At 51.4% G+C, this 26,934-nt stretch overlaps 9 protein-coding genes across 9 annotated transcripts; 5 read left to right on the top strand and 4 right to left on the bottom strand.

The window, feature by feature from the left end:
* Positions 1-987: 987 nt before the first annotated feature.
* J4E87_000775 (uncharacterized protein) lies at positions 988-6,133 on the top strand (the record flags this gene model as incomplete). Its single annotated transcript, XM_049372427.1, has 4 exons — positions 988-996; positions 1,048-1,867; positions 1,914-2,607; positions 2,659-6,133. The coding sequence occupies 4 exons, from the start codon at positions 988-990 to the stop codon at positions 6,131-6,133; spliced, it is 4,998 nt and encodes a 1,665-aa protein (XP_049238561.1).
* A 99-nt stretch (positions 6,134-6,232) lies between these two features.
* On the bottom strand, positions 6,233-7,245 carry J4E87_000774 (uncharacterized protein; the record flags this gene model as incomplete). The annotated part of the gene is made up of 3 exons (XM_049372426.1): positions 6,233-6,937; positions 7,005-7,129; positions 7,239-7,245. 3 exons carry the CDS (start codon positions 7,243-7,245, stop codon positions 6,233-6,235), a joined length of 837 nt encoding a protein of 278 aa, XP_049238560.1.
* Positions 7,246-8,383: 1,138 nt separating this feature from the next.
* J4E87_000773 (uncharacterized protein) lies at positions 8,384-10,632 on the top strand (the record flags this gene model as incomplete). The annotated part of the gene is made up of 2 exons (XM_049372425.1): positions 8,384-9,407; positions 9,500-10,632. The coding sequence occupies 2 exons, from the start codon at positions 8,384-8,386 to the stop codon at positions 10,630-10,632; spliced, it is 2,157 nt and encodes a 718-aa protein (XP_049238559.1).
* A 2,683-nt stretch (positions 10,633-13,315) lies between these two features.
* On the bottom strand, positions 13,316-14,785 carry J4E87_000772 (uncharacterized protein; the record flags this gene model as incomplete). The annotated part of the gene is made up of 1 exon (XM_049372424.1): positions 13,316-14,785. One exon carries the CDS (start codon positions 14,783-14,785, stop codon positions 13,316-13,318), a length of 1,470 nt encoding a protein of 489 aa, XP_049238558.1.
* Positions 14,786-15,419: 634 nt separating this feature from the next.
* On the top strand, positions 15,420-16,445 carry J4E87_000771 (uncharacterized protein; the record flags this gene model as incomplete). Its single annotated transcript, XM_049372423.1, has 3 exons — positions 15,420-15,984; positions 16,041-16,167; positions 16,331-16,445. The coding sequence occupies 3 exons, from the start codon at positions 15,420-15,422 to the stop codon at positions 16,443-16,445; spliced, it is 807 nt and encodes a 268-aa protein (XP_049238557.1).
* Positions 16,446-16,669: 224 nt separating this feature from the next.
* Positions 16,670-18,689, bottom strand: J4E87_000770 (uncharacterized protein; the record flags this gene model as incomplete). Its single annotated transcript, XM_049372422.1, has 2 exons — positions 16,670-17,968; positions 18,234-18,689. 2 exons carry the CDS (start codon positions 18,687-18,689, stop codon positions 16,670-16,672), a joined length of 1,755 nt encoding a protein of 584 aa, XP_049238556.1.
* Positions 18,690-20,191: 1,502 nt separating this feature from the next.
* On the top strand, positions 20,192-21,275 carry J4E87_000769 (uncharacterized protein; the record flags this gene model as incomplete). Its single annotated transcript, XM_049372421.1, has 2 exons — positions 20,192-20,433; positions 20,489-21,275. The coding sequence occupies 2 exons, from the start codon at positions 20,192-20,194 to the stop codon at positions 21,273-21,275; spliced, it is 1,029 nt and encodes a 342-aa protein (XP_049238555.1).
* Positions 21,276-21,749: 474 nt separating this feature from the next.
* J4E87_000768 (uncharacterized protein) lies at positions 21,750-22,843 on the top strand (the record flags this gene model as incomplete). Its single annotated transcript, XM_049372420.1, has 2 exons — positions 21,750-21,994; positions 22,057-22,843. 2 exons carry the CDS (start codon positions 21,750-21,752, stop codon positions 22,841-22,843), a joined length of 1,032 nt encoding a protein of 343 aa, XP_049238554.1.
* Positions 22,844-23,829: 986 nt separating this feature from the next.
* On the bottom strand, positions 23,830-24,991 carry J4E87_000767 (uncharacterized protein; the record flags this gene model as incomplete). The annotated part of the gene is made up of 2 exons (XM_049372419.1): positions 23,830-24,523; positions 24,576-24,991. 2 exons carry the CDS (start codon positions 24,989-24,991, stop codon positions 23,830-23,832), a joined length of 1,110 nt encoding a protein of 369 aa, XP_049238553.1.
* Between the last annotated feature and the right edge of the window lie 1,943 nt (positions 24,992-26,934).

The following is a 26,934-nucleotide window of genomic DNA, read 5'->3' as shown; positions in this document are numbered from 1 at the left end:
GCATGCAAGGTTTTGACGCCTTGATATTCACCTCTCAGCATGCTCATGCCCAAGTCCCCACTGGAGACCTTGAGGAAATACTTTTCTGGAGTTCCATCGGCTAGTTTCACATCGATTCGAGCAGTTCGCGTCCAGAAGCTAGCGCCATGTGACTTTGCTCCCATCACTTTGCATCCCGGCGGTAGTTCTCGGTGGCGATTAGTCAAGTTCCTCTCAGCAGTTCAGGGACTCCCTTACGTTCGACAATGGCTTCGTCTACATCGATAGCCTGCGCCGTAACTTGCTTCGTTGGCTCTGGTATCCAAGCAATTTCCGTCATGCTTGAAAGCGAGTTCGTGAAGGGTTATGTCGGTCGACAATAGTTTTGGAGCTAGCACTGACTAGAAACAATGGTCTTAGAAGACTCAGTGAATCGTGAATCTGGGGGAAGGGGGGCATCAGTGGGGTCATTATTCGGGGTGATGTTCCACAGATCGGGTGTTACATGAGACTTCAATCCCGATTGGTTGACCAATGGAGGATGCAGGATGCAGGATGCATGTGAGAAGGAACGGCTGCCAGGTGCCATCCAATGTCTTCTTCTCTGCAAGCGCTCACCGGTACACGCCACATATGCGCATTCGTTTCGCCTCCATTACACGCAATTAGGAAGGCGATAATGTATTGTTGCGCTGACTATTTCGTCTGACCCATTACCCAGGCTCTGGCTCAATGCCAAGGCTTCTGCGGCTGTCTGCTCAGACTCCCGAGGTCATCTCCGCCCCGCGATCGTGTCTTGTCTCACCGCTGTAGGTTGCTTTATTTCAGCCTCGGGGAAATTCTCAGTCTACATCGCCCTATATACACCATCCTGACCTTCCAGCCATCGTTTCTCATCTTCAACCCCACTCAATCTCAGCGTCTCCACATCTTTAGAGACCCATCCATCCTCCTTGCAAGCCTTAGCAACATGATAACCAAAAGCTCTCTATGACATAGTTCCATATAATGGATGACGTAAAGTGCCCAAAGCTTTGAGTTTCACAGGTGACTAATCCAATACTGTAGGACATTGGCGATCTCCCCGACCTCGATAGAGGTATCGGAAAGCGGAGAGCTGCGACAACCAGTAATGCTAGCGTCGCATCTTTCGGCTCGTCTTTAAGTCGAAGATTCAGCTTTCGATCGTTTTCTAGTCGCAAATCTACGATCAAAGTCGAGAAGCCAAGAAACGAGTTTGGCTTGAACACTGTGTACGAACCGGATGACATCACGCCAGTCATCGCCGACTTTGTTTTCGTTCATGGTCTCGGCGGTGGCTCTAGTACGACATGGTGTCTAAAGCAAGACGCTGACTACTTTTGGCCAAAAGAGTGGTTGCCCAAAGACCCAGATTTTAGGGGAGTCCGCATTCATAGCTTTGGGTACAACGCGAACTGGGCCACCTGGCTGAAGAGTCCAGTCGATATCCATGCTTTTGGTCAGTCTTTAGTCGAAGAGCTTAGGAGCGATCCAAAGATCCACAATCTGGATAGTCGTATAGTGCTTATAGGGCATAGTATGGGCGGTCTAGTTATCAAGAAGGCGTGCGTCTTATCTAAAACCAACCCGGATTACATCGATATCGCCAACCGATTACATTCGTTGTATTTCTTGGGTACTCCCCACCGAGGCTCGAATCTCGCTGGTGTTTTGAACAATTTCCTTCGCTTATCTGGGAGTGGCCGAAGAGCGTATGTATCCGGCTTGGAGGCCAAGTCAGAGAGCATCCGTATCCTGAGCGACTCTTTTCGTATTCACTATGCGGGCATACATCTGCACACATTCTACGAGTCTCAGCCAACACCCCCTGTCGGAATGATCGTCGATCAAGAATCTGCTACCTTAGGTCTGCTAGCCAATGATACCCTTGGACTTCATACTGACTGCCATAGGATACGCTGAGGAGCGCATTCAGTTATTGAATGCAAATCATCGTGATCTTGCGAAATTTGAGACTACCGCAGACTCAAATTACAGATCTCTAAGGAACCGTCTGGCATCAACAGTCGACCAGATAAAGCTGGAAATGCGAAAACAAGTAACACCATCGAGTTTTACAAGTCCGGCAATTGTTACCAAGACTCCAGATGCGCCGTTACCGCTATCATTGCCAGCGCTGTATCAAAGCAGGGCGAACGAGATGGAACAGATCGCCATGTACCTCTCCGTCGATACTTCGGCCGACGAAAGGCTGTCAACCCTCAATGACACAAGACTGAATGGATCATGTTCCTGGCTGACCAACAAAACCAGTTTTCGGGAATGGCGGTCGTCTCCAGCACCTCGCTATTTCTGGCTGAAGGGGACACCGGCGTCAGGAAAGTCAATGCTGGCAAGCTATATGATTGAATTTCTACAAGACAGCCCTGTATGTCACTACTTCTTCAAGAAGGGTGACAAGACCGACAACAATTTGAGCAGCTTTCTTCGGTCCATGGCGCTACAGATGGCTCAGGTCAACCCTGACATCCGTAGCGCAATCTTCCAGCTCTCACAGAAAGGTCCACCAATCGATATTCGCAACCAGAAAACCATCTGGAACACCATTTTCACGAGTTGTGTGTTCCACGTTACATTTTCAAAACCGTAAGCTGTTTTCAAGCAATACATAGAGCAAAACTCACACAATTGCTTTAGACATTACTGGGTCGTTGATGCTTTAGACGAGGCAGCCGACAGAGGCCCGTTGAACGACTATTTCAGTCTTCTTTCCAGGATCGACGAGAATATCCCCTTAAAGGTCTTCGTCACCAGTCGACCAGATCCTGCGTTGGACGATCTATTCTTGCAGCTTCCTCTAGTGCAAGATTTCATATCACCAGACGACTTGTTGGCCGACATCTCATCGTACGTTCAAAAATGGTCCACCAACTTTCCCGTCAATACACCTCAAGAAAGAGAAATTCTGGTTGATAAGATTGTTCGCATGTCTGGCGGTAGCTTCCTGTGGACTGTTCTAGTCACCAAACAGCTTCGGGAAGTTTTCACTGTCGAAGAAGTGCACGAGGTCCTATGCGAGATACCCCAAGAAATGGACGATCTATACACGCACAACATTCGGAAAATGGAGTCGCTGAGGTCAAAGAGCGCAGCAAAACATACAATCACGTGGGCGATTTGCGCTGTCCATCCCTTGACCGTGAGCCAGATGAAGGATGCTATCAGACTGACGCTGGGTAGTCCGATAGCACGCGATCTTCGAACCAGTCTCCAATATCTTTGTGGACAATTTCTCGACATCGATATGCAGTCGCGGATACAGCTAGTTCACGAAACAGCTCGCACCTTTCTCACCAATCCAAATCTAGACTCAGAATTTCGAATCGACTATGCCGAAGGAAACAGTCTTATTGCAATGGCGTGCCTCAATCATCTGATGAGCGATGAGTTGAGGTACTCAAAGAGACGGCGTAGCTCCACTGCAAGCGGGCACAGCAAGACCTCTATGACGGACTACGTATGTTTACGATTCAGCGAGCACATTCTTAGAGCGTCCTCGCAATCCAACGAACTGTTCAATACGTTGGATAAGTTCTTCAAGACCAACGTGCTTTCCTGGATCGAGCACGTGGCCCATCTCAAAGATTTGGATTGTCTCAATCGTACTTCGAGACACCTATCGAACTACCTCAACCGTAGGATGAAGCATGTTCCGTTATTGCAAAGCGACTTACATGCCTGGGCTATCGATCTGCCTAGGCTGGTAACACAGTTCGGCGTCAATCTCCTGAGTGATCCCGCTGCTATCCACACACTCGTCCCGCCTCTGTGTCCTCGAGACTCTGCTGTATACCGGCACTTTGGATATGCTGAGGATGGTATCAAGCTGGTAGGCGCATGGAATGCAGGCTGGGGAGACAGGATATGCTCCATCTCTTATCATGACACCTATGCGACAGTGGCTGCTTCTCGAGATGAACGATTCGCTCTTGGGTTGGCTGACGGCTTGGTCAATGTCTATCGAACCTCGACGTGCGAACACCTCTTGACTATGAGGCATGAAGAATCAGTATCGGTTCTTGAGTTCGGTTCCACATCCAAATTTATCGCCTCAGCTGGATTGCGGTTTCTGAGACTATGGGATGCGGCGACTGGGGCGCAACTATTTCATATCGCTACCGATTCGCAAGCCCTAGCTTTGACTTTTGACGAGACTGAAACGTCAGTTACAATAGCGACCAGAGACAAGCATGTTCTGACCTACAGGATTGCCGATGGCTCGCCGCTGCTCCATGTTCCCTGGATCGACGCTTTCGCTGAAGATACAGACTCAGGTTTTGCGCCATCTCCATCTGCGGCCAGACTATCTATTGAACAACAAACACTTGCGATAGTCTATCGAAGCAAGCCGGTACAGCTGTGGTCTCTGGACAAGCAGCACCGTATTGGGGCTTGCTTGAGGCCGGCGACGCACAAGAACGACAAGGGAGGCCATGCCGTGAATTGTCTAGTCTTTAATACCAGCTCTGCAAACCCACGACTTTTGGTGTCATACTGGGACGATATCCTGGTCAAGTTCGATAGTATGACTTGCAAGCCGCTTCTCTCAACTGCGACATGCGTCACGAAGATGGCCATCTCTTGCAACGAAAAGACCTTTGCTGGAAGCGACGGCAATGGCGGGATCAAGATTTTCGATTTCGAGACGCTCCAACCTCTCCACAACATACATATACAAGGAGATCCGGTATCGTCGCTTGCCTTCACTAGCGACAGCCTGCGCATCGTGGATTCGCGGGGTACGCAAGCCAATGTCTGGGAGCCACTCGTCCTCTTCGGGCAAGACACTGAAGCTCTCTCCAGCGAGCCTAGCGAATCTGTGCACCAAATAGTAGACGACATTGTTGAATCTGTTGTCAACGAGTCTGCTATCATAACCACCCTGCACTGTTGCGATCAAAGTGGTATGGCTTTCTGCGGGCGCAACGACGGACGTGTCGATACCTGCAACCTCGACGACCCCGAGAACACTATGCGCAACCTATACAAGCATGGTGGGTCCTTCATTAGTATTACATGCATGGACTGGAGTCCTAGAGCGCGTGTGATAGCGAGTGCAGACTCTGCAGGAAAGTTTTGTATCATGAAAATCACGACTGGCACACGGAGAGAATGGAGCGCTGAGATGATGGTCCAGTCGAGGTTAGGCCAAGGCTGTATTATACGACAGATCCTCGTCCACCCTGAGGGTTCGTTCGTACTTGTTTCCTCATCAGAGGCGGACTCTATATGGTCATTATCAACCAAGGAGCAAGTAGCGTCACTTGACAGGCGAGAACGCATAGCTTGGAAATGGTTTGTTCGACCATCTGCTCCGTCGCAACTGCTTCTTTTTGAGGACAAGATCTTGCGGCTTTTCAGATGGGAGGACCTTCACCAGATCGCTGCCTCTGAGAACCCCGTGGTGCCGATCGAGATCGAGAGGCGCATGTCTGGGGAACAAGCCGACGCGGATGCCATTTCTGTCTCAAGCGAAGGCGATGACCTGGTCATTCTGCAGCGATCGCAAACCGTGCAGCACAGTGTACCGGGCCTGCGACCTCAGTCTAATGACGCTATGATGACCAAGATACGCGTCTTTGATCTGACTACTCTGGATCCCGAGTCTACTGATATCGGAGGCTCGTCGTCGCCTGATATGTCAATTGACAACGCGACACAGTCTCTTATCTTCTTGAACCCCAAGCCATCTTCAACCCTGGGTATTCCTCTATCGCCAACGGCTACGCCCAATGTCCCATTCTCTTATCCTTTCGGAGGCGGTCGTAGCAAGTCCTATACTCGCTGGTCTTCCATTAGAGATGTCGCTGATATACCCGATGTGGAGAGAATCATTGGTACGGTGAAAAAGTTCGATTGGTGGCATCTTATTTTCCTTTCCAAGATGGGGTGGGTCTGCTCGGTTCAGATCGGGGAAGGCGGTCGCAAAGTCCTCGACCAATTCCAGAAGCACTTCTTTGTTCCATCGGTTTGGCGCACAGGCAACTCGCCTCTTATCGCCAAGGTACGGCGGAGCCACGATATCGTGATTGTACACCAAGATGGCGTTATTGTGGTCAAGAATGGGTTAGACAACGGGGAGCATGTGTCCTTCTCTTTGAGTACGCTATGAACGGGTTCCGAATAGATTGCCAAGTAATGGCCAAGTGGTATTTTGAGAACCTGTAGCCCAATGTGAAGACCACAACGCTCTTTTGTTATTGAAAACATGTCAATCTTCATCCCATCCATCGCCTGATCTACTGGCATCCATGTAGTCGACTACGTTCTCCTCGCTTTCCGTGATATCCAACGGGTCGCCTCCCATCCTGAAAGAGTACACCTGCAGTGAGACATTGGCAGCTTTGCATCTGACACGGCGGTGCAACGCTTGGCCCTTGTGGTTGAGTGCAATCAGCAATACCCATCCCTCTTCGCAGGCCTCGCGGTCTGCAACCGCTACAAGCAACGTTTGATGGGTATTTTCGTACTCCTCACCTATCATCTGAGTCACATTGCTTCCTTCCATCGCGTCGGGGCATCGGACTAGAGCGCTTAAGATGAACGGTGGTATATCATCCATCAGCCCGACCTCGTCATCGGCGTCCCGTGCCGCCACTCTGTATGCGGCATTGTTGTCGTCGAATACAAAAAGCCCAAACAAGTTTTCGTCGAAGTTGTAGTTGTGTTCCGGACAGCACGTTACTTTCTGCCATAGTCGGGAATATGCCTCGTCGGCACTTGCGCGTGTAACAATCTCTTCACCCAGGTTCTGCCCATTAGATGCTTCATTGCCATACCATGTCCGGATCCATATAGCACCAGCAGCACGATCCCATTTGCCTGAATCCGTCACTTTGCGGCGCTTCTCGAAGACCGACAGGTTTGAAGGGACGTGTTGAGGAAGTGATACATCGTCGCATCGCTCGCGGTAAAGCTGATCAAGACGCGCGTTAGTAAATGAAATTCGGACGTGCCCACAAAGTGAGATAGGTAGATCCTACCGAACGGCCACGCTCACCGAGGTGGATCCAGGCTTTGATAATGTTTCGTTCTTGCTCGTCTTGGTGTAGAGATGATTCTGGATCCCATTTCTCCTTTTGCTCTTGATCAGTCGCATTCGATAGAGCTTGCTCATGCTCGCTGTGCTGACTAAAAGGCGTAGAGTGCAGTCCGACGTACTAGAAAGAAATGATCAGAAGGTTCCCAGCCGAACGAGGGTTCTAATGACCGCGAACTGGCCATTGAGTTCGATGCCGTCGAGTTGGAATAGAGCGCATATGGTTCAAAGGTTGTGATGTGAGAAGACTTGAACAGGCAGCAGTCTCGGCTGCTGTTCTTGGCGTGTGCAGTGCGTCTCTCATTGGCTCATATGATCCTTCGAAGATCGCGAGCCGATCTTAGCAGTATTGAAGTTACTTCGCTATCCTGTTCCTGGGGTCTGTGACAAGGTCTGTGACGAGATACTTGATCGGAGGGCGCGGCAACAAGTACAATGCAAGCTTTCGCTTTTTGGAAATCCCATCAGGCGACCGCTTCGCCGAAGAATTTGCGCGAGGCATTGCTTTCCTCCAGATTCGCTTGAGTGAAAGGGTGTTCTGAGAAGAGGTAGGGTCGACGATCGCGTCGAACGATGTTTTGTCTCTGATCATGGGTGGCATGGTGTGTTAGGATGCGATTGACGTGTACGTTGGTGGGGCGGAAATGTAGAGTTAAGAATGAAATATCTCTAGATTGCTAGAAATATATGATGTTGATGTTTGGGTCGTGGAGCGATGAACCACGGGTCAGTCTTGCAGAGGATGAGGGGCTGTAGCATCTGTGCCGAGGGAACCAATGAGTCGATTTGTATATGTACTCTCCGGATTGTTTACCGATATGTAAAAGCCAAATTGCAGGCTCAGATTAGCAGAACTTTGCCGTCGCCGGAAACAGCGGTTCTGCGGCAAGGAGAGCATCCCCTGTTTAACGAGCCTGCTTTAGCATGGGGAGCTATGGTAAAAAGGCAACGTCACATGTGCTTAGCGCGGCGATGTCGAGAGTACGCGGGATTACGTTCTGCGCAGCCATCGTGCGCAATAACAAGACTTCATGTTACCATGATGCGGTGTTGAGGAAGCAGATTCCAGATGTTGAGTTGATGTTTGTTAGATGCAGGTCCGGAGTGACGGCGATGATCTGGGCCCAGGCAATGCGGAAGCTACCCCGGGCGGGCCAACGACGTCAGGGCAGGAGCCACCCAGCCATCCTTGATGTCTCCACTCCAGCACGTCTACACGGACGGTACACCTCACCACGACACCTCACAGCCCTCACCGCATCGCGATACGTACTATCCCCCATATAAGCCATCGCGCATCCATGAGCGCTATCTCCGCGCTGCATGTGGCAGACTCTGCGACAATACCATCGTGATTTTGCCATCCCGGGTTCCAAACGGTCACGCATGGCTTCTGGCAGCATTGGCGACGTGCCTGCCGCGACTTTTGCTGAGTACGTAGACGATCCTTTCTTCGACCACGGTGACGAGGCGGGTGCATCGCAATCGCAGACATCGCGGGAAAAGGAGGATGACTTCATGGAGAATGCGCCGCCTGCCGATGCACCGCAATTGGCGCTGGCGCAAAGACCCGAAGCGCCGTCGCGATGCATCGCGGTGCGCCCGGCTCTCACCCACCGTCTCTACTCTCATCGCCTCCATGTGCGGGCCAAAGCTAAGCTGCAACGCGATAGACTTCTCTCCGGCCCTATGATCGACGTCTACGTAGGCGAGTCCAAGCGCCACTGGTCGCTGCATCGCAATCTGCTATGCCACCACTCCGAAACCCTCGAGAACGAGCTGCTAGGCGATGCCGACGGCCACACTAGGAAAGATCGCCTCGATCTTCCCGATTACAACCCTGCCGGCTTCGAGCTGCTGGTGAAGTGGCTATACCAGGGCAGCCTCGACGATGTCTCTGACATGGCCGACGCCAACCAGAAGTATGAGTATGCTGTGAGCTGTCACAGACTCTATCTGCTTTGCGATCGCTTTGACATGCTTCAACTGAAGAACGTCGCGATGGATCAGTACAGAAAAGGCCTAAATGAGGCCGAGCTAGTACCTGACGCTGACGAGATTGATGACATCTATCGCAAGAGTCCGACAGGATCGCCCTTCCGCACGCTTATGACGCGCATCGCGGCCCGCCAGATTATGGATCCTGGTAGTGAGCGCGACGTCGAAACCTATCGTGAGTGCTTCGAGAACAACCCGGACTTCGCCATCGATCTGGTCAAAGCCATCAGGTCAGGCACTGGCGGCATGCTGTTCGACGATCCAACAGATGAGGGTCATGAGTGCGACTACCATGACCACGAAGCTGGCCCGAACTGCCACACAAAGGGCAAGGGCAAAGGGAAGCAAGGTGTGTGACTCCGACCTCTCCCAGGCCCACTCTCAGCACCCTTTCAGCCATCTCATTGCTGTCAAAAACGCGTAATAACGTCCATTAACCAGCAAAGAAGAAAGCCGGCCTGTCATCCGCCAAATCAGTCCCCTACATAAGCTCCGACCAGCACAACCGCCCTCCCCGCCCTCCTCCCCCGAAGACGCCTCGCCCGCCTCATCCCCTGCAAGCTCGCCCACAAGAGGGAAGCGCCGGTCCTCTCCGCCGTCGCCTGACAAGTCCGGCGAGCTCGACAGTTGGCACATCGACGGAGATGGCAGTCGCCAGTCAAGCACCCAGTCTCGACGCGATTCGCGAGAGGGAGAAGGACAGGGAAAAGCTGCGCAAAGTGACGCCGCCGGAGAGAAGACGCCTGGAGCGGGCTCAAAGCAGTGGAACGGAGATACAGAGGTCACGCCCAGTCCTAGAAGAGCGCCGCCGAAGCTCAGACGACGCGTCTCACCCACACCAGAATAGCCAGCTTGAAGACCAAGCATTGAGGGAGCTCGAGGGAGGACCAGTGCAACCACCACAACGATCACCGACGCGTCGAGGCATCTGGGAATGGGCGAAACTAGGGACAGGCAGGCTGAATGTCATCGGACGTATACCCCACCCCGAATGGAAGGGCCCAACAATGTCGCACGAAGCTGTAGCGAACGGCAATTCGCGAATAACTACCATTCATGAGACCCATGACGATTTCAGCATCCCCTCCACAACGGCTACCGAGACGAACAATCTGCAAGAATACAACCAAGCAATGGCAGCTAAGCTCGAAGGCTTTGGCTTCCCACACGCTCACATTATCACGTCGCCACACTTCTCGCAGACCAAACACTCTTCCGATGACCTTGTTGCTGCATCATCTACAGCGAGCACGCCAGCGAATCTGAATCTTGTTCTAGAGGGTGGCACAAATAGCGAGCGCGTTGCACCGCAGGCCTCGAAAGACAGTCCGCCGTTGACGCCGGACACCCCGACACCGCAGCAGCGCAGAAAAGACTCGACCATCGAGACGGAGAGCACACCGACGAAGGTCACCTCCGACAGTGCGAAGGCAGAGATCGCTGATCCACCTCTGAATGGCGTCAAGAAGACCTCTACTCCTACTCCTACTCCTGACCGCATCCCCAAGTACCGGATTGCGCTTTCTTCGAATTTCCTTTCGCCAGCTCGCAACAGTCCGAGTCCGGCATCTTAATTTTTTACCATCAAAAGCGATACCCTGTACGTACATATAATTTAACGACTAGCGAATCTTGTAATGCAATTCAAATATTCACGAAGCGCGCAATAACATCCACTGGAACACGACGCTAGCGCAATAGTTCACATATGGCTGGTATGCTCCGAGTAGATACTCACTGTACATTCACTGACCGCAGATCTACACCTCTGATGGTTGCGATTTACACAACACGCAGCGTTGAGTCAAAGGTATGTGATATTTGCAGCTATCTACTCGTCGCGCGTCCAGTGAACACTGCCCCGCAGTACAAGGTTGTCGTCGCCTTGGCATATGCTGCTCGCCTCGCCACAGCAAGATCGTCACAGTCGCTTTCAAAGCTTCCGAAAGCAAAGTATTCTTGAGAACACTAGCTCTTCCCATCGCCAATCACTTTCGTCTCTTCTTGATTTGCTCATAACCCTCTCGTAACATCACTGTCGCTGACCCAAGGCCGGCGTTTGCCACGAAGGCACAGCTATGCCGAAGCACCCATATCACTCTGAGAAAGAAGCCTACCGTTACGAGTCCTTGGGGACAGCGTACAATATACGGCTCTTACAAATTGTATCAACGAAGGTACATGACAGTACGATACAGTGGCAGTTTTCGCTGTTAAACACCAATACCAAGCATGCTCCAGAGTACGAGGCGTTGTCGTATGTCTGGGGTACTCCTAGCCGTAAAGAAGCGCTTGAATTGTCGGACGGCACGTTACTTCGGGTCACAAAAAGCCTAAAGCAAGCCTTGCCGTACATCGCTATGGACTGCTCCACGGGCTACCTTTGGGTCGATCAAATATGCATCAATCAAGACGATTTGTCCGAACGAGCGCAACAAGTCTCAATCATGGGCAGCATATATTCTAACTGCTCACGCGTTCTAGTGTGGCTGGGGCTGGTTCAAGAGCTGAAATCCGGCATCGCGGCCCAATGCTCATCGTTGGACAGTCTAGTCTCAGTTCCTCTTGACCATGCACCCCCGAACTACTACATGTTTGTCAGCTGGGGTAAACCGCGCGCCGACAACATTATCAGAGATATGGTCGATTGCGAGCGTAAACAAGAGGGCCTTCTAGGCTTGTGCGGTGATATCCTGAAGAGCCCGTGGTTCTCTCGAGCTTGGGTATTTCAGGAAGTGGTTCTGCCACGAAAGTCGGCATTCATCCTACAAGACTCCATGACCCCACCTTTCAACCGCGCAACGGTCGTACTCCCCACCCTTTGGGAACTGTGTAAGACTGCATGGAAGTTGGAAACACATAACCTGTCTACGCCGTCCGGTTATGGGGTATTGAAAGAGATGCATGATCGGTGGGCAGAGAGACATAAGCCATCAATCAAACTTCCGATGCCATTAGACCAGGTGCTGTCTACGTTGAGTGCCGAAGCAAAAACTTCCAGCGTCCATGATCAACTCTATGCTTTCTTTGGAATGAATCAAGATGACCGGATTCGTCTGAACCCATCCTATGAGATTTCTTTGCAGGACGCCCTGGTCGCAACCGCACGCTCCATAATTGAGGGTACTAAAAGCCTGGATATCTTCGAAACTCTGCCACGATTATCGACAACGAAGACTACACCCTCTTGGGTTCCCAACTTTACCGCACACCGTCTCGTCGTGCCTTTTTTGCCGTTACATGCGCTACGTAGCTCCAACGAACAATCTGCAATGTATTCATGGAACGGTAAATGCGATGAGCGTACTCTGTGGGTACATGGTCGGGTCGTTGCTACCGTAGACGTAGAAGTTGACCACGAAATCTCAACGTCGGAAGAAGACATCAACACAGCATATCTTCCTTTGCTGCTGCGAATAATAGACGCCTGGACGACTTCTCGATATTATGATCCAGACGCACCTTTACCAGTGCTTGAGTCCATACTACCGGCGCTCCTTGCGGAAGGGCATTGTGGACCCTGCTCGTACGAGCCGGAGGATACTGCTGTATTTGCCAGCGAACTCCAGATCAAATACTGGTATTTTGCAACGAGCAGAGTGAAAAATCCCACATATTCTGCTGAATACAAATATCGGGTCACGCATCACAACATGGAAAAACGTACCGTAACCGAATATACCAAAATGGTCATGCGAGGACGACAGTTGCATATTACACAAGATGGACATCTCGCGACAGGAAGCGGGCTTCAAAGAGGTGACTTGATCTGCGTTCTGCATGGCTGCTCGCATCCAGTAGCACTTCGACATATGCCTGAAAAAGACGCGTATGAGGTTGTCAGTACTTGCTATCTCGAAGACTGGATGGATCCGTGGAATACAGGGGCAGTGAACTGGAAAGAAGACGAAGCTCAGGAGTTTGCATTGATTTGATAAACGCTGTTTGGGAGTCCAAACGACGTGTCGTGGTCCTCACACTTTAATCTGGTACTTGGGTACATATATAGTGGGTAGTAAGGTGTTCAAAAGCTGGTATCGCGCGGTTTCAACCTCTATGTATTAAGTGTTGCTGTTCAGTTCCCGATGATGCCTTCCACATGGGATGATGCTGCGTGGCGAGTCGGGCGTTCTTTGTTTACTAGCTTCTAGCGCGTCATGGCGCACGTGCAGACGCGTCACGGACTCACCAACCGCCTCACCCATCTGGCCGCATGATACTAAATGACGGCACCATGCCATTTGCATCCAAATTACATCAGTCGCGGCCTATTCTTGCTCTCCTCCAATTCCACCCCCACTTCCTCAACACTGCAGCTGCACACATGCCGAGTACGCCATCGACCAACCCAATCGAGGTGAATATCCAGCCGTCTCCTATGGCATCTCTGACTGGCTGGAGTATCGCGACTGCGACGGCCGACAGGGTACACCGGACGATGTTGTTCGAGGCCGCCGCAGTACCGGCTTTGTCAGGAAAGATGTCCACCATCAAAGCGCTGTACAGCTGCAATACGATGGTACATCTAGCACCAACAAAGAATTGCAAGATGAGTGGTATGCTGGCATGAGCACCACGCTCAATCGCCCAGCCATAGCCAATGAGAGTGCCGACGGAAAGCACATGCAACGTATACGAGCCACGGGAACGAGCGACCTCAATGGGGAAATTTCGAATATCGTCCCCAGATACACGGTCTAATGGGAAACCATATGATTCGGCCGTCTCTTTGTAGTTGAAATCCATGAGACGACCAGCAACGAAGCCGCCTACGATGACTCCTGCGCCTCCGGATAAGAAGCATAGACTGACGGCTAATGGGTTGTAACCGTATCGTTGACCGTAGATCAGTGGTATAGAGGCCTGGATACAGTACCACACAGCGTATGGGGAACCTGCTGACCAGAGGATGAGGAACGTGTCAGCGTAGAAAATGAGACGCACCGAGGAGAACGGATTTGGAAAGCTCCAAACGCCTTTACCACTCTTCTCGGAGTATACGTCACTGGAGCACTCGTGGTCGTTCTGTCTTTCTCGTCTTCCGCTGGACCTGACGACAGACCACCATGTCTTCCACAAGGCGCGAGGACGAACCTCTCCATTGCCAACGATCTTTCTTCCGGTTTCGAGCATAGTCCATCCGATCAGCATCAAAGAAGATGCGCCAAAGATGACGAGCGTCCAGAAAGCCCACTGCGTTTGCCCCGTAGCTAAGACGATACCGCCACCGATGATAGGTCCGAAACATGGTCCGAAGTTCGTAGCGGCAAGCATGGGTCCGAGGATTCTGCCTCGCTCTACAGGCAAAGAGATATCGGCGACGACCGCATAAGCCAGCGACATCACTGCCGAACCTCCAATGCTCTGCAAGGACCGAAGGACTAGTAGTGCGGCGTAGCTGTTCTCATTGAAAGCCAGGCCCAGGCTTGCTGCGAGATATATCACAAAAGTCACCAAGAAGACTGGACGGCGACCAAGTGTATCCGACAATGGGCCGAAGAAAGCTGGCGAAATTGCCTGGAAGACGAGATAGACCGTGATGGTCAAATCGATTGCAAGTATAGACGTATTGTACTGCTTGCTTAGGCTCTCAATCAGCGGCAGGTAGATCGTAGCCGTCAAAGATGAAGCGAGCGTCAAGTAGCCGAGGAGGTAGGTGAAGTAAGTGCGCTGACGGCTAGTGAAGACGGTGAACGGTGGCGGGGATACTGCATCCGGTTCAGCCATCTCGACGCGTGTTTTCGCTGTCGTTATTGCTAAGAATCAAGGTCGGGAAGTGGTGGTGTGTTCGTTTAGAGTGCCATATCGCTAGGCTCATGCACTCAAGTGGCACTGTGATAAGCAAGGGTCAAGTTCGCTGTTGGATGTTACACCACCGATGACTCCCGTATTGACACTCGCCACATCTTGTGCACTCAAACTCTCGGTTTCCGCATCTTCTTGCTGCTGGCTATCACCGGTTTTGCATACGCCTTGTTGTTCGGGTGATGGCTGATACAGAGGTTGTGCGCATCAAGACCGTCGTGCCCCGCACGGTGATCTCATACGTTGATCCCAACGTTGCAGCATGTGAGTTGACTTGGCGTTTGAACTCTTTGGCGTTGCTAACACGAGTATCAGTGCTTCCTACTGGGTCTAAGATCGAAAGAATCTCACCTCATGGCTTCTCAAATTGGAACCAAACTGCTCGAATCCACACGCTGAACACAATCGGCGAAGCAGTCTCATACTTTCTGAAGGTCGGTAACCTATTGCATGGTAATTCTTGCTAAGCCTAACCGCCGTCCAGGTCTCCTGTGGCGATGTAGGTAAGGGTATGATGCTTGGGGAGTTTACTTCAATGTCAGCCCTTCACGAAAACATGCCAGATCTCGTTCCGCAGCCGATTGGTTGGGGCACCTACGCAAAAGATGCTAACACTCACTTCTTCATATGCGCATTCCGCGAGATGACTGGAGAAGTATCTGGTGAGGCATTAGCCGCAGATGAAAGCACTGGAGAATCTCAGAGTAAACTGGGTAAAGAGCTTCAACGCATTAGCGACTTCACTGCCCAGATCGCCCGCCTGCACAAAACCGCGCTTTCCCCAACAGGAAGATTCGGCTTCCCCGTCACGACATACGGCGGAAGACTTCCCCAAGACACCACCTTTTGCGATACTTGGGAAGAGAGCTTTACTCGTGGTATACAGCGGATGTTCAATCTCGAAGAATTACAGCATGGCCATGACAAAGACATGGTACAGCTGCGCGCTCTGGTTGTACACAAGGCGATACCGCGATTGTTGCGGCCTCTAGAGACCAAAGGAAGGAGCATCTCAGCATGCTTGGTGCATGGCGATTTGTGGGATGGCAATGGCGGAGTTGACAGAAACACGCGGAAGCCAGTCATCTTCGATGCATGCTCGTCATACGCGCATCACGAGTGTAAGCATCATGAGCTTGCGGTTTGGCAGACACTGACCATAGTCACCGGACATCAGACGAGCTAGCTCCCTGGCGACTCAAGCGTCACAAGATTAGCGGAGTTTACATAGCCGAATACCTCAAGCACTACCCGGCGTCCGAGCCGAAAGAGGACTTCGAAGCCAGACACGCTTTGTATTGCATGTAAGTTTCGCTGATACAGCGTATGACGTCCAGTCGAACTCAGCTCACGTCTCCGTAGAAGGTTCAATCTCTGCTCGTCGGCACTATACCCTGGAGAGCTCAAGTATCGTGAATTGTAGGATCTTTCCATACATTCGAGAGAGACTTTACTAAGCTCCCGCAGTGTCAAGGATGAGATGAAGGCGCTCTTGTTGAGCCTGTTCGGCGATCTCGAACATGCGAAGGTGTGGCAGGATACTGCAGTCACGGGATGGGGTGATCGACCGAGCAAGTTGTGATGATAGTTTTCTCCACTTGGATACGGAAATGTTACATCGTCAAATCTTGGAAATAAAAGAAACACGAAGTGAGCGCGTAGCCTCGCGGAGCGTTCAGTCAAGACATCGGCCGCCTGCGACCGGAGAAACACGTAACGTGGACCCAGTAACCAAGAAAATATGACGTTGGAAGCGACAGAAGAATGCTCGGTGCGCAAAGAAACCCCTCAAGATCAAGCAGCCACTTAGTAGTTGACCTCTGACTCGCAATCGCCGCCATTACCGATCTCAAGACCGTCACCAGCGGCAGATCGCAAAGCATCGGTAACGGTTCTCTTGTATGGCAAGCGAAGACCCAGATCCAACAACAGACTCGCATGCCACTCGTGCCCATCCAAAGCTTCGTACTTGAAATCCCATTGGCTCATGTCGATACCTTTGCTGTCGCCCAGTGAATTTTCGTATCTCAATTCGCTGTACACGGCCTGTTGGGCTGCGAAGGCCGTGCGCAGCTTTTCGCCGTGGTCGTTCCTGAGCCATCCCGCCCCCCAGATAGATGCGGTGCACTTCTCTCCGTTTTGGCAGTTCTCGATCTTGCACCATGCTTTCGGTGTGGAAGGCCGCTGACCCGTGGGTGTGATGGTGAATCTCCAGCCGTTGATCTCGAACTCTCCACCAGCCTTCCAGCCCACTGGGTTTTTCGATTTGTCGTTATTGCACTCGTCTGATATCTTGTGAAGATTGGTCTTGCACTCTTCCACGGTAGGTACAGGCCCCGCGGTGAGTCTGCTGGTGACGCCAATCTCGACTGCCTCGGGGGTACTTGGGAAATAATGCCCAGTGCCGATAGAGCCAGTAGCGCCTTCTAACTTGGGACAGTAGGTGTTGTCGATAAGATCGAGGAGCGCGTCTTTTGCAACATACTTGTTTTCCAGGTCATTGCAGGACAGCTCGGAGGTAGGTGTTGCAGTGCCCTCAAGACCTTGGTACGCAGCAAAGAATGCATTCTTGTAGGCCTCGTGGCCTTGAACGGTAGGGTGGAAAGTCCGGAGGAGCCACAGCCAGAGCGATGCCGCATCGGGCTCGTTTGGATTATCGGTTGCGACGTTGTTAGGAAGGGCCAAGAGATCAATTGATGTTCCGTTCTGGGCCTCGTTTGCGATTAAACATGTGAAATAGTTTCCAGGTCCTCCACCACTATCCAAGATGGCTTGGCAGTCGCCGGAGGGTGTGGTATCGCTGACAGTGAAGTTTGTCTCTACCTTGGTGTAGAATTCGCAAGGAAAGAACCAAATGTTCTTATTTCGATAGCTCGGTTCTTTGACACCCTCCTCGCAGAAACGGTGCCCTTCGAAGTACGGGTCTGTATCAACATATGTTATCCTGCCACTTTCAGGCTGATTTGCATCAATAACTGATTGGATCTTCTCGTTGAGCCTGAGGTTCAGCTCGTTCATCTGTGTCCGCTGATCTTTCGTGAGTGGCAAGAACTTCTCATCTTGGCACCAGAGCTCGAAAGTGACATTGTTGCAATATTCGGTATCCTGATTGAAGAAACGCGGGTAGCCAGTGATGAATAGATTAGTCCCCGGCGCGTTTTCAAAGATCGCTTTGATAGTCTCTCAGAGGTCATCGGGAAAGTTTCCGTTGACACCATCAATTCTATCCCGTACTTGGGTGATTGCTTTCGCGCAATCTTCAGAGCAGTCGGGTGAAGAGTCGCATCCATTACACCAGAAATCCCAAAAGCGATAGACACACTAAGTGTTATGTCAATATGGAAGAACTCAACTCATATTCTGAACTTACTTGATCAAGCAGGTAGCTGAACCCGACGTCATTTCCACCGATCGACAATGTAACAAGCTGTGGATAGAAGCCGTTGATGCGCTGGGCTTGCGGAAGTGGGGTCGGGATGGGGTCGCTTGCATCGTTTAGGTCTTCAGACTGTGGTTCTTTGAAGACGTGCTTGGTCAGGGCTCCTGTGCAAGCAATGAAACCGAATGCGTCGATAGTGTCCCTGCCCTTGCGCAATATATCATCAGCGGCGACTTGGCGAGTCCAAGAGCCTTCGTGGCGATGGCACCAAGTTTCTCTACCATGGTCGTATTCAGGACCAGCACCTGGACCCGCAGCGAAGGAGTCTCCGAGAGCTGCGTAACTGTCGACTTGAAAGCCATCCCGGGATTGTAGGCGATGCCCCACGAGGGCGGCGGAGGAGGTTTGCCAAGCTGCTGCTAGGATGAGAAGCTTCTGTAAGAGCATCTTGATCAATTTCTGTGTAAATTAAAGATGAAGAGCACTGTTGATGGCCAGCTATAAGTTCCTGAGGATGTATGCTTATATGCAAATGTCTCTTCACGCGCCTGTGAAGACAAAACCCCATGTCGCGGCGTGGTTCGTGAGGATACACAGAGTACGTTGTTTGAAGTTGAGACACTTAGAGGTGTACAAGCCCCTAAAGCTGACCCGACTCCGAGTTGCTATGCCACTGAACTGCCTGATGCATGTAACGAAGTCGACGAGGACCGCAAATCGTGCTTTTGAACACTGTTCGCGGCACGGCAGCAGGACAGAAGGGGCTGTTGATTTAGCATGCCAGCCTAGACAGCTGACGGTAGGGACGCGATATACTGGCATCGTCTGTCATATGCTGCTTATCCAGCATCTTTCGATCATCGCGCGTGCTGCATTGTGGGTTACTGCGGCATGCTCAGAAGTGTCTGCCAAAATGTAGTGACGTTGCCACATTCATCAGTGATACTAGCCCCAATCATGGCGAGGGCGAGATAATGCTGTCCACTGGGTTCGGTAATCAGCTATAGTGCTCGCGAGTGAGTCTTGGTCAAGTCGGTGACAACAATTCCGTGGAACACACTCGCATCTTTTCGGAATAGCATACGGCGTTGTCAGCGTTTCATGATTTAGAAATTTAGTGAAATGAGACCCTCCATTGCTGTATACCTACGGCACATACGACCCTCACGCTGCATATCGACAAGGCTATCCTGCAGGGGCTGAGGTATTCCGAAAACGTTGCATTTGTTGACATCGCATGGGTATCAGCTATTTTCATAGCGATTGCCGTGACTTCAAGAAAGCGCATCCTCGCATAATATAGTCCACTCTGGGTGGAGGGAGCACCATATAGTCTCGGTAGTTGCGCATGTGTGAAGGAAGCATGTATGGGCCCAAATGCGAAGAATCTGGCCAGACGGACCATCCAGATGGAAAAGCGGCAAAAGCGAAAATTACCTGCACAATTCGTTTCGCCAGATATGCGTGTTTCATGGCATTAGAAGCGGTCGCGACTTGGTTCGGGGCGCAAAGGAGGTACGCTTTCTACGCGAAGTGAAAACCAATGTGAGCGCAGACCTGCAGGTGGTTTATGACGACATGACCCTGCCAAGACACTAGCCCCAAGCAACAAGGAAGTGCCACCGTGCCATTTCAGGCCCCGGGGCCGCAACCAACTTCAACCGTAGTACGGAAGGGGCCACAACTCTGGGGCTATCCTACGGCACAGAAACAGTAATCTATACCGATACGACTTGAGACATTGGGGGCCGCTCATCCCGTCGAAAGTACTGCATCGATCTCGGGACGATGTTTGCTGACACTGCGCCGCAAAGGCACGGCGACTGAACTGAACACACGCTCCAAATCTCATGATGCTGTTGAGAAAGAGTAGTGAGCTCACTTAGCTCACACTACTGTCTGACTCTTCTTCTCGCTATCCATCGGGGCTCCTAACGACATCCATGAATATGTCTCCCAACTTCCATCTGTTCTTTGCATACGCTTTAACCTTCTGGTTACAACACTCCGAAGCTTCCCCTGGAACGTCAGCCGACATTACCACCGTCGGTTTCGCACTCACGATCGACCATGCTACTGCTACAGTTCGCCACAACAGCACATTCTTCGAGGACCTGGCTAAAGTGGAAGCTTGTGAAGAATATATTAAGTTGATGAAGCTATTCTCGTTGGAGTCTTCCCAGCATCCCAGGTTTGTTCTCTCATCATCGCATATGTACAAGATATAAAGCTGATCGTCGCCCAAGCCCACCGTACGCATCACTTGGTGATCTATGGAACGACATACCTCGCCAAAGAGAACGAGCCGCACGCAAAGAGAAAGGACTTCCTGCTTCGTCGGAGGTGGCCGTGATTGCAACATTACTCAAAGCCATCGCGGATGTCGCCCAAGCATCTGTGGGTGCTCCTATCGCCGCTCTAGTGAGCTTCCCTGCTCTGCCTGGTCTATATCAAGAGGACATAGTCGACGCTGCCTATTACATCGGTCTTCCAAAGTTGGCGAGAGGCCATGCGGATCATCCTCACGAGATGGTTGCCGCGTACGCAGGTTACGGCTACGGCTTGTGCCAAAGCTACAACCGTGTGAATCGATGCTTACCGGATCGTGGACACGACTTCCCATCGCGTGCTGTGCTATTGATCGAGTACACTGAAACTGCACTGCTATTGCACTTGAACACCTTGGGTAAAGCGGTTGAACTGTCGTGGCCGAACATGTACTTGGATCTTCACTTCGATCTTGGTAGTTCGACGACACCGGACGAGCAGGATGTTCGTAATAGTGTACTCCGCTTTCTGTACCACCATTACAACGAGCGACTGAAGGAAGGACCGCCGAACATGACCGTCATTCTGGTGGGCGACCCCACGAGCGCTAGTGATGGCAAGGTGCAGCGCGCAACAACGATTGTGCTTGAAGCTCTCGGGGCGCACGCCGACGTCTTAGCCGAGAACCCGGCGTATATGGCAGCCAGGGGTGCTGCAGAGATGGCGTGGCGCACATTTGATGTGGAAGAAAGAATGGAGTTATAGCTCTTGGTTTAGGGCTCGCGATACTTCTCATTCACGATGATCAGATGGATGCTGTGGATGCAACGAACGAGGATGTGCATCCGCTAGTCTCCTCGCCGCTTCCTTCACTAGCTACCTTTCCGCTCTTATTAACATTTGAAGCACATTCTCCTTGCAATTTTCGCGACTCCAAAAGAAGAAAGCCGGCAAATCTCAATTGTGGATAGCGGTCCAGTCGTGAGATTTGAAATGCTGCACAACCGGAATCTTATCGCTGCAGAAGAGTGCTCAGTTTGTGAAGTTCCGCTGAACTTGTGGCACAGAGACAGTGAATGGCCTGAAGCAAGCCGAGTTCCGCTTTTGAAACGATTGGGGCGAAGCACGCTCAGCTATAGAGCTGTGCCACATGGGCACACCAGCGTTGCCTAAAGGCATCTCCAATGCTGTGATTTCCCTCCAACTCACTGAAGCTTAGCAATCACTATCACGCCGAAGATGGTTTCCGTCATCCTCGCACTGGCTCTGTGGCCCTTACTAGTCGCATGCACTCAGACCATCCTTTTCCTGGATGAGACAGCATCCAACCGGCCGACGGTCGGCTTCGCCTTAACTGTAGATCACGTCGTCGCATCTGTTCGTTGGAACAATGTCTCAACAGAAGATTTGGTAGAGCTAAAAGCTTCCGAAGAGTACATCGAACTCATGCGACAATTCTCACACCAATCGTCTCGACACCCAAGGTATGGCCCCAACCGCCGAGTAATCTAGTAGCAATCTAAGCGACTACTAAGACCGGTAACAGCCCTCCATACCACAGTCTCAAGGACCTGTTTGATGACTGGCCCCGCCAAGCAAAACGATCCATGCGAAAGAAACTCGGCCTCCCAGCATCGAGCGAAGTGGGCATCATAGCCAAGGCCCTGAAGCCCGTTATCGAAGTAGCCGAAACGTATGCTGGCTCCCCGCTGTCAGCCTTGATCAGCTTTCCGGCATTACCAGGTCTTTATCAAGAAGACATCGCGGATGCGGCGAGCTATGTCGGCCTCGCGAAGTTGGGTCCCTGGCTAGAGGCATCTCATCCGCACGAAGACGTCGCCGCATACGCAGGAAACGGTCTAGGTCTCTGTAAAGACTACCACAACGAAGAGAAATGCCGCGAAGAGGGGAAGAATTTCACGTCTCGCCATACGCTACTGGTCGAACACACTGAGTCCGCGCTTCTTCTACACCATAACATCCTTCGCGAACCGATCGAGACATCGTACCTATATATGGATCTTGCAACCTCATTCGACTTAGGCAGTGCTCATGAGCCCGACGAACTGGACATACAAGATTTTGTCCTAAGTTTCTTGTATCACCAGTATTACTACCCGACGCCTCACCTTCCCGACTCAATTACTGTGATGATGACGGGTAGTCCCGAAAGTCTTAGCGATGGGAAAGCTCGGAGGGTTACAAAGCGTGTCATCGAGGCGCTAGGCGCAAAAGCTGAAGTGTTAGAAGAGAACCCTAGCTTCAAAGCTGCAAGAGGCGCAGCTGAGCTGGCATGGCGAGCGTTGAAGTTCAGTGAAGGGTTGCAGTCGTGAGATTAGACATCGTTGAAACGGCCGCTGCAGGCCTTTTTCCATTTCGCTCTCACCTGGACTAGGGTAGACTTCAATGAACTGTGCAATCGTATACACGTACTCATACGTTTCGGCATACATAAAATACATTGTTTTGGTGACCGTGTCAGTGCAAATATGTGGGCACAACCGTGGTCCGAAAGAACAGCGTATGATCGCAATGCTGGCGGATTTCTATGAGACATTGTATCTGCTGCATGCAGCTGTATATAACACACCAATCATGGGCATGATCGTGAGATACCTGTCTAGCCACACAGTCTGCAGATTCTAGCGAGATAGGTGGTGGAAGCGGAATGACTTGGCAACATATCACGATTTTTGCATGTCTCATGTTGTAGGAAGCAGCAAGCTAGTGAGGGGCGAAAATTTAGGGGTGACGATCTTTGAAGTGGATTATTGTACGTGCCGCTATGTAGGGGCCGACTTCCTACAGGCAGGCACCTAGGTCATGGCGCTGTCAAGACGGCCAATAGGACTACGGCTTGGGAAAGAATAGAGTGAGCCTTTGACTCAGACTGCGGTCTGGTCCTAGGTTGGGCTGGGTCTTTGAGATTGTACTTTGGTATACGGTATGATTGCAATAGCTTTGATGTTGTTCGCTGGAGTGCTGTCTGGTGTCTACGGCTTGGGGCTATACCGTGGCACAGAAACCCAACTTTGTAATACTTTCACTTGAAATATGGAATGCGCCCAATTGTCTGCCGAAGACGCCATGTCTACGATGTTGCGAAAACATTGTGCCGCATGAGTACAACGAACATTCCACAACTGGCACGGATGAAGTTCATCGCTCTTAGATGTTCTATTGGGACCAATGACGTGGGAAATATCTGTCCAAACCGTCTTTTACATAGTCTCTGGAATCTGAAATGGTGAAAAATCAAGATCAGTCGGTTCACCCAAGATCAATTGACTCATCAACTTCCCCGTGCCCGGTCCAAGTGTCAGTCCCCAAGACCCATGCCCCAGCACAAAAATACATTGCCACCTCTCTCATCTGCACGAAACCCGTTGTATGTCGAGAGTTTATCAGGCTCGACCAAAGCCATCATCGGGCGCCCTGAAAGCGTAACAGGTCGAAACGCCCGCCCAAGCGCAACAACCTCCAACTCCTCGAACGCGTCCAGATCGCCAGCGTTGTGCACGCAAAGAAAATGGTAGGCACGACCTGTGAGTTCCGCAATCCTTGCAGCATCTGGAAGACCTCTCGAGCCTAATGGAGGTAGCGTGCCCTTGTGATCTTTCGCTCCGCAAACCCAGATCGTTCCATCGTTACGACCTGCGAATTCCAACTTCTCTCCCACGATATCATTCAGGCCCACAAAAGCCACCGAGTTCTTCGCGACAGGATTCGGGTTTCGGAAGATGATCCAATCACCTGCTTCTGTGGCTGAGTCGATCTGGATTGAGGAGGAGGGGAACAGCGTTTTGTAGACCATCGGAGTCCATGGGCCCCCGGCTAGAACGAAGTTGTCGCATGGGATTCTGACTGAGGATGAGTCTTCTCGAATAACGGTTACTGCAGTGGCTCGGTTTCCTTGGTCCAACTCGACGGCAGTGACCTTTGTAGAGGTCTGAATGCGAACATCCATGTCGATACATGCTCTTTCAAGCCATTTACCGAGGCCGACTGGGTTACTGCAATGAACTTGATTAGTATGAGAAGGTGATACATCTACAGCATGCTTACACCATTGCGTTCTCTGCCCCCAAGAACTCGGTGTCCACCCTCCACGCATCGCTTTTTCGAAGCCAGTCCGGCAAAAGCTCTTGACCATCTCCGTCGTTCTTGGTCAAACCGAAAATGGAATCGAAGCGGAGTCCAGCGGCGTCATACAGCTTGTTGCTCTCTGCGGCCAAGTCACGCCAGGCTGCGAAGCTGTACTTCCCAAATTCGTCCATGATCTCATCGTTGAATTTGTAGTGGATGCATCCAGTGCAGGTCCCGGATGTCTCTCCGAATGCGCTCGCTGATGCTTCTATGACGATGATGGTACTGCTGCTCGAGAGACCGGTTCGACGATTTGCGTGCGCGAGATGATAGGCAGTCCACAGACCGATGGATCCCGCGCCTACGATGACGGTGGTCTTATTATCCGCGGACATTTCGTCAGCCTCGCTGGAGGTGAACAAGGATGTTGAGACGATGCTCGATCTTTCAGGAATGTGTCCGCCGGTGGGGTCAAGGGCGGGGTGGATGAACTCTGCTGGCCTCTGGCTCTTGAAATGAGTGCACGTGGGCAGACAATGGGTAGCTTAAAGAACTAAGCGATGGGAAAGTCGAAAGGGCGACAAAGGTTGTTATTCAGGTCGAGCATTGGGAATAAACGAGAAGATAGAGTCTTGAAAATGCAATGTGCAAGGGTAAAGTAGTCGTTTGCTCGATAGCTTCAAAGGGGCTACCTTCAGCATATCCGCGTCGCCGGATCATGATTATAATCAAACGCCTTCAGCAGCGCCACCAAATGCAGCGCCGCACCCCCCACAGCACAAAGATGAAAGATCTGATGTGAGCAACCCCAGATATCGAAGAGTCCCGGGCGAAATCTCTCCGGGAAGCGGATCTGTGAAGAAGCGTTAGCAACAATGCACCCTGATAATCCACCTTCTCTTTCTACTCACCGCATAGATAAAAGCCCCCGTAATATAAAACAGCCCCTCAAAAATCATCAACCGCCACCCCATCTGCCTATCCGCCTGCTCTTTGCCAAACGCCTGAGCCGCATGCGTCATCGGCACCGCACCCGACCAGCCAATCGCACAAAACAGCGTCGCCCTCGCCCACCTCCATTTCGGCGTGCGGAACCGAGGAATCGAACAAAGCGTTGCCGCACCCGTGACAATCGAAGTAATCCCAGCGGAATACAACACCCAGTATTGTTTCTGACAATAAAATCCGTAATACGTCCCTGAATACACCGTGCCTACGATCAGCACGAAGATGCCGTAGAGGTCCAATTGCAACCACGTATGATACACTTTACTGCTGTGGTTGCCAAACATGTGGAACGTAGCACTGACGCCAAAACACACCACCGCACTCCCCACGAACACCCCAAAAGCCAGTAAATCATTGATATCAGCAGTTTCGTAACGGCTGCTAATATTGCTGTAAGCGTATATGGCGTAGAAGAGGATGAAGACAGCGCCGATGAGATGCGTGTAAATATTCCCAGTCTGGTTATGCAGATACGACAAGCTCTTCAGACATTCGCGGTAGGAATTCGTGGTGCAACGGTAATGGTTCTTGAGGTACTCGTTGTCGCGTTGCCAAGGGTGGACTTCTTGGAAGGTGTAGAGTGTGCGGCTTGGCGCCGGGGGCGCGGAGGCGGAGCGTTTGGTTGGGGTGTTTGTTGTGAGGGGGGTTAGGTAGGTTGTTGACATTTTGGCGGCGGGGGATTGGGGGTGCTGATGATGTTGCTGTTGGAGGGTTTTTTCCTGGAGTCCACCGGGTTGAATCAAGGAGATAAAGAGAAAGGAGACAAGAAAAGCGTAAATGAGGAACTGTCAACGAGGGCGATGCGCATCCTTGTACTCGTATGTCCACCTCTTGCGTCTGCTCGCAATTAAAGCAAAGACCTCAGTCAACACCTATCGTTCGGTCAAATCAAAATAATCCCACAAAGTCGCTATGTATCGTGTGAAGTCCCCAAACAAGAAACAGCGAGCTCCCACGGTACTTAAAGGGACACCTGTGGCTCGGGCCCAATCCAGACCCCCTTGACAGGTACATAAGCCTTGTGGCAGTGCAACCGCACCGGGCGGAACGGCATAATGAACCACCAAGCGTCCCCTCAAAGGAGCAGGAGAGAACCTGGAACCGGGAAAGCGGGTACCTACGTAGCAGATAACACATGTGTGTGGGCTAGATCAAAAGGGGGTACACGTGGGGAGATGCCGAGGCGCGTTTGATTGGTGGAGCCACGCGTCCCTGTCAGCACCGACAATGGCACAAGCCAGCAACTTCATTTCAGAGAACAAGCAAATGATAATTTCTCAACAGCGTGCAATAAAACGATCCGAGAACATTGAGGAATGAGCATATTCGT

Source organism: Alternaria ethzedia (assembly GCF_023757985.1).
Source record: "Alternaria ethzedia strain BMP 0044 chromosome Unknown scaffold_1, whole genome shotgun sequence".
NCBI classification, from domain to species: domain Eukaryota; kingdom Fungi; phylum Ascomycota; class Dothideomycetes; order Pleosporales; family Pleosporaceae; genus Alternaria; species Alternaria ethzedia.
This window is presented reverse-complemented; position numbering and strand designations above follow the sequence as displayed.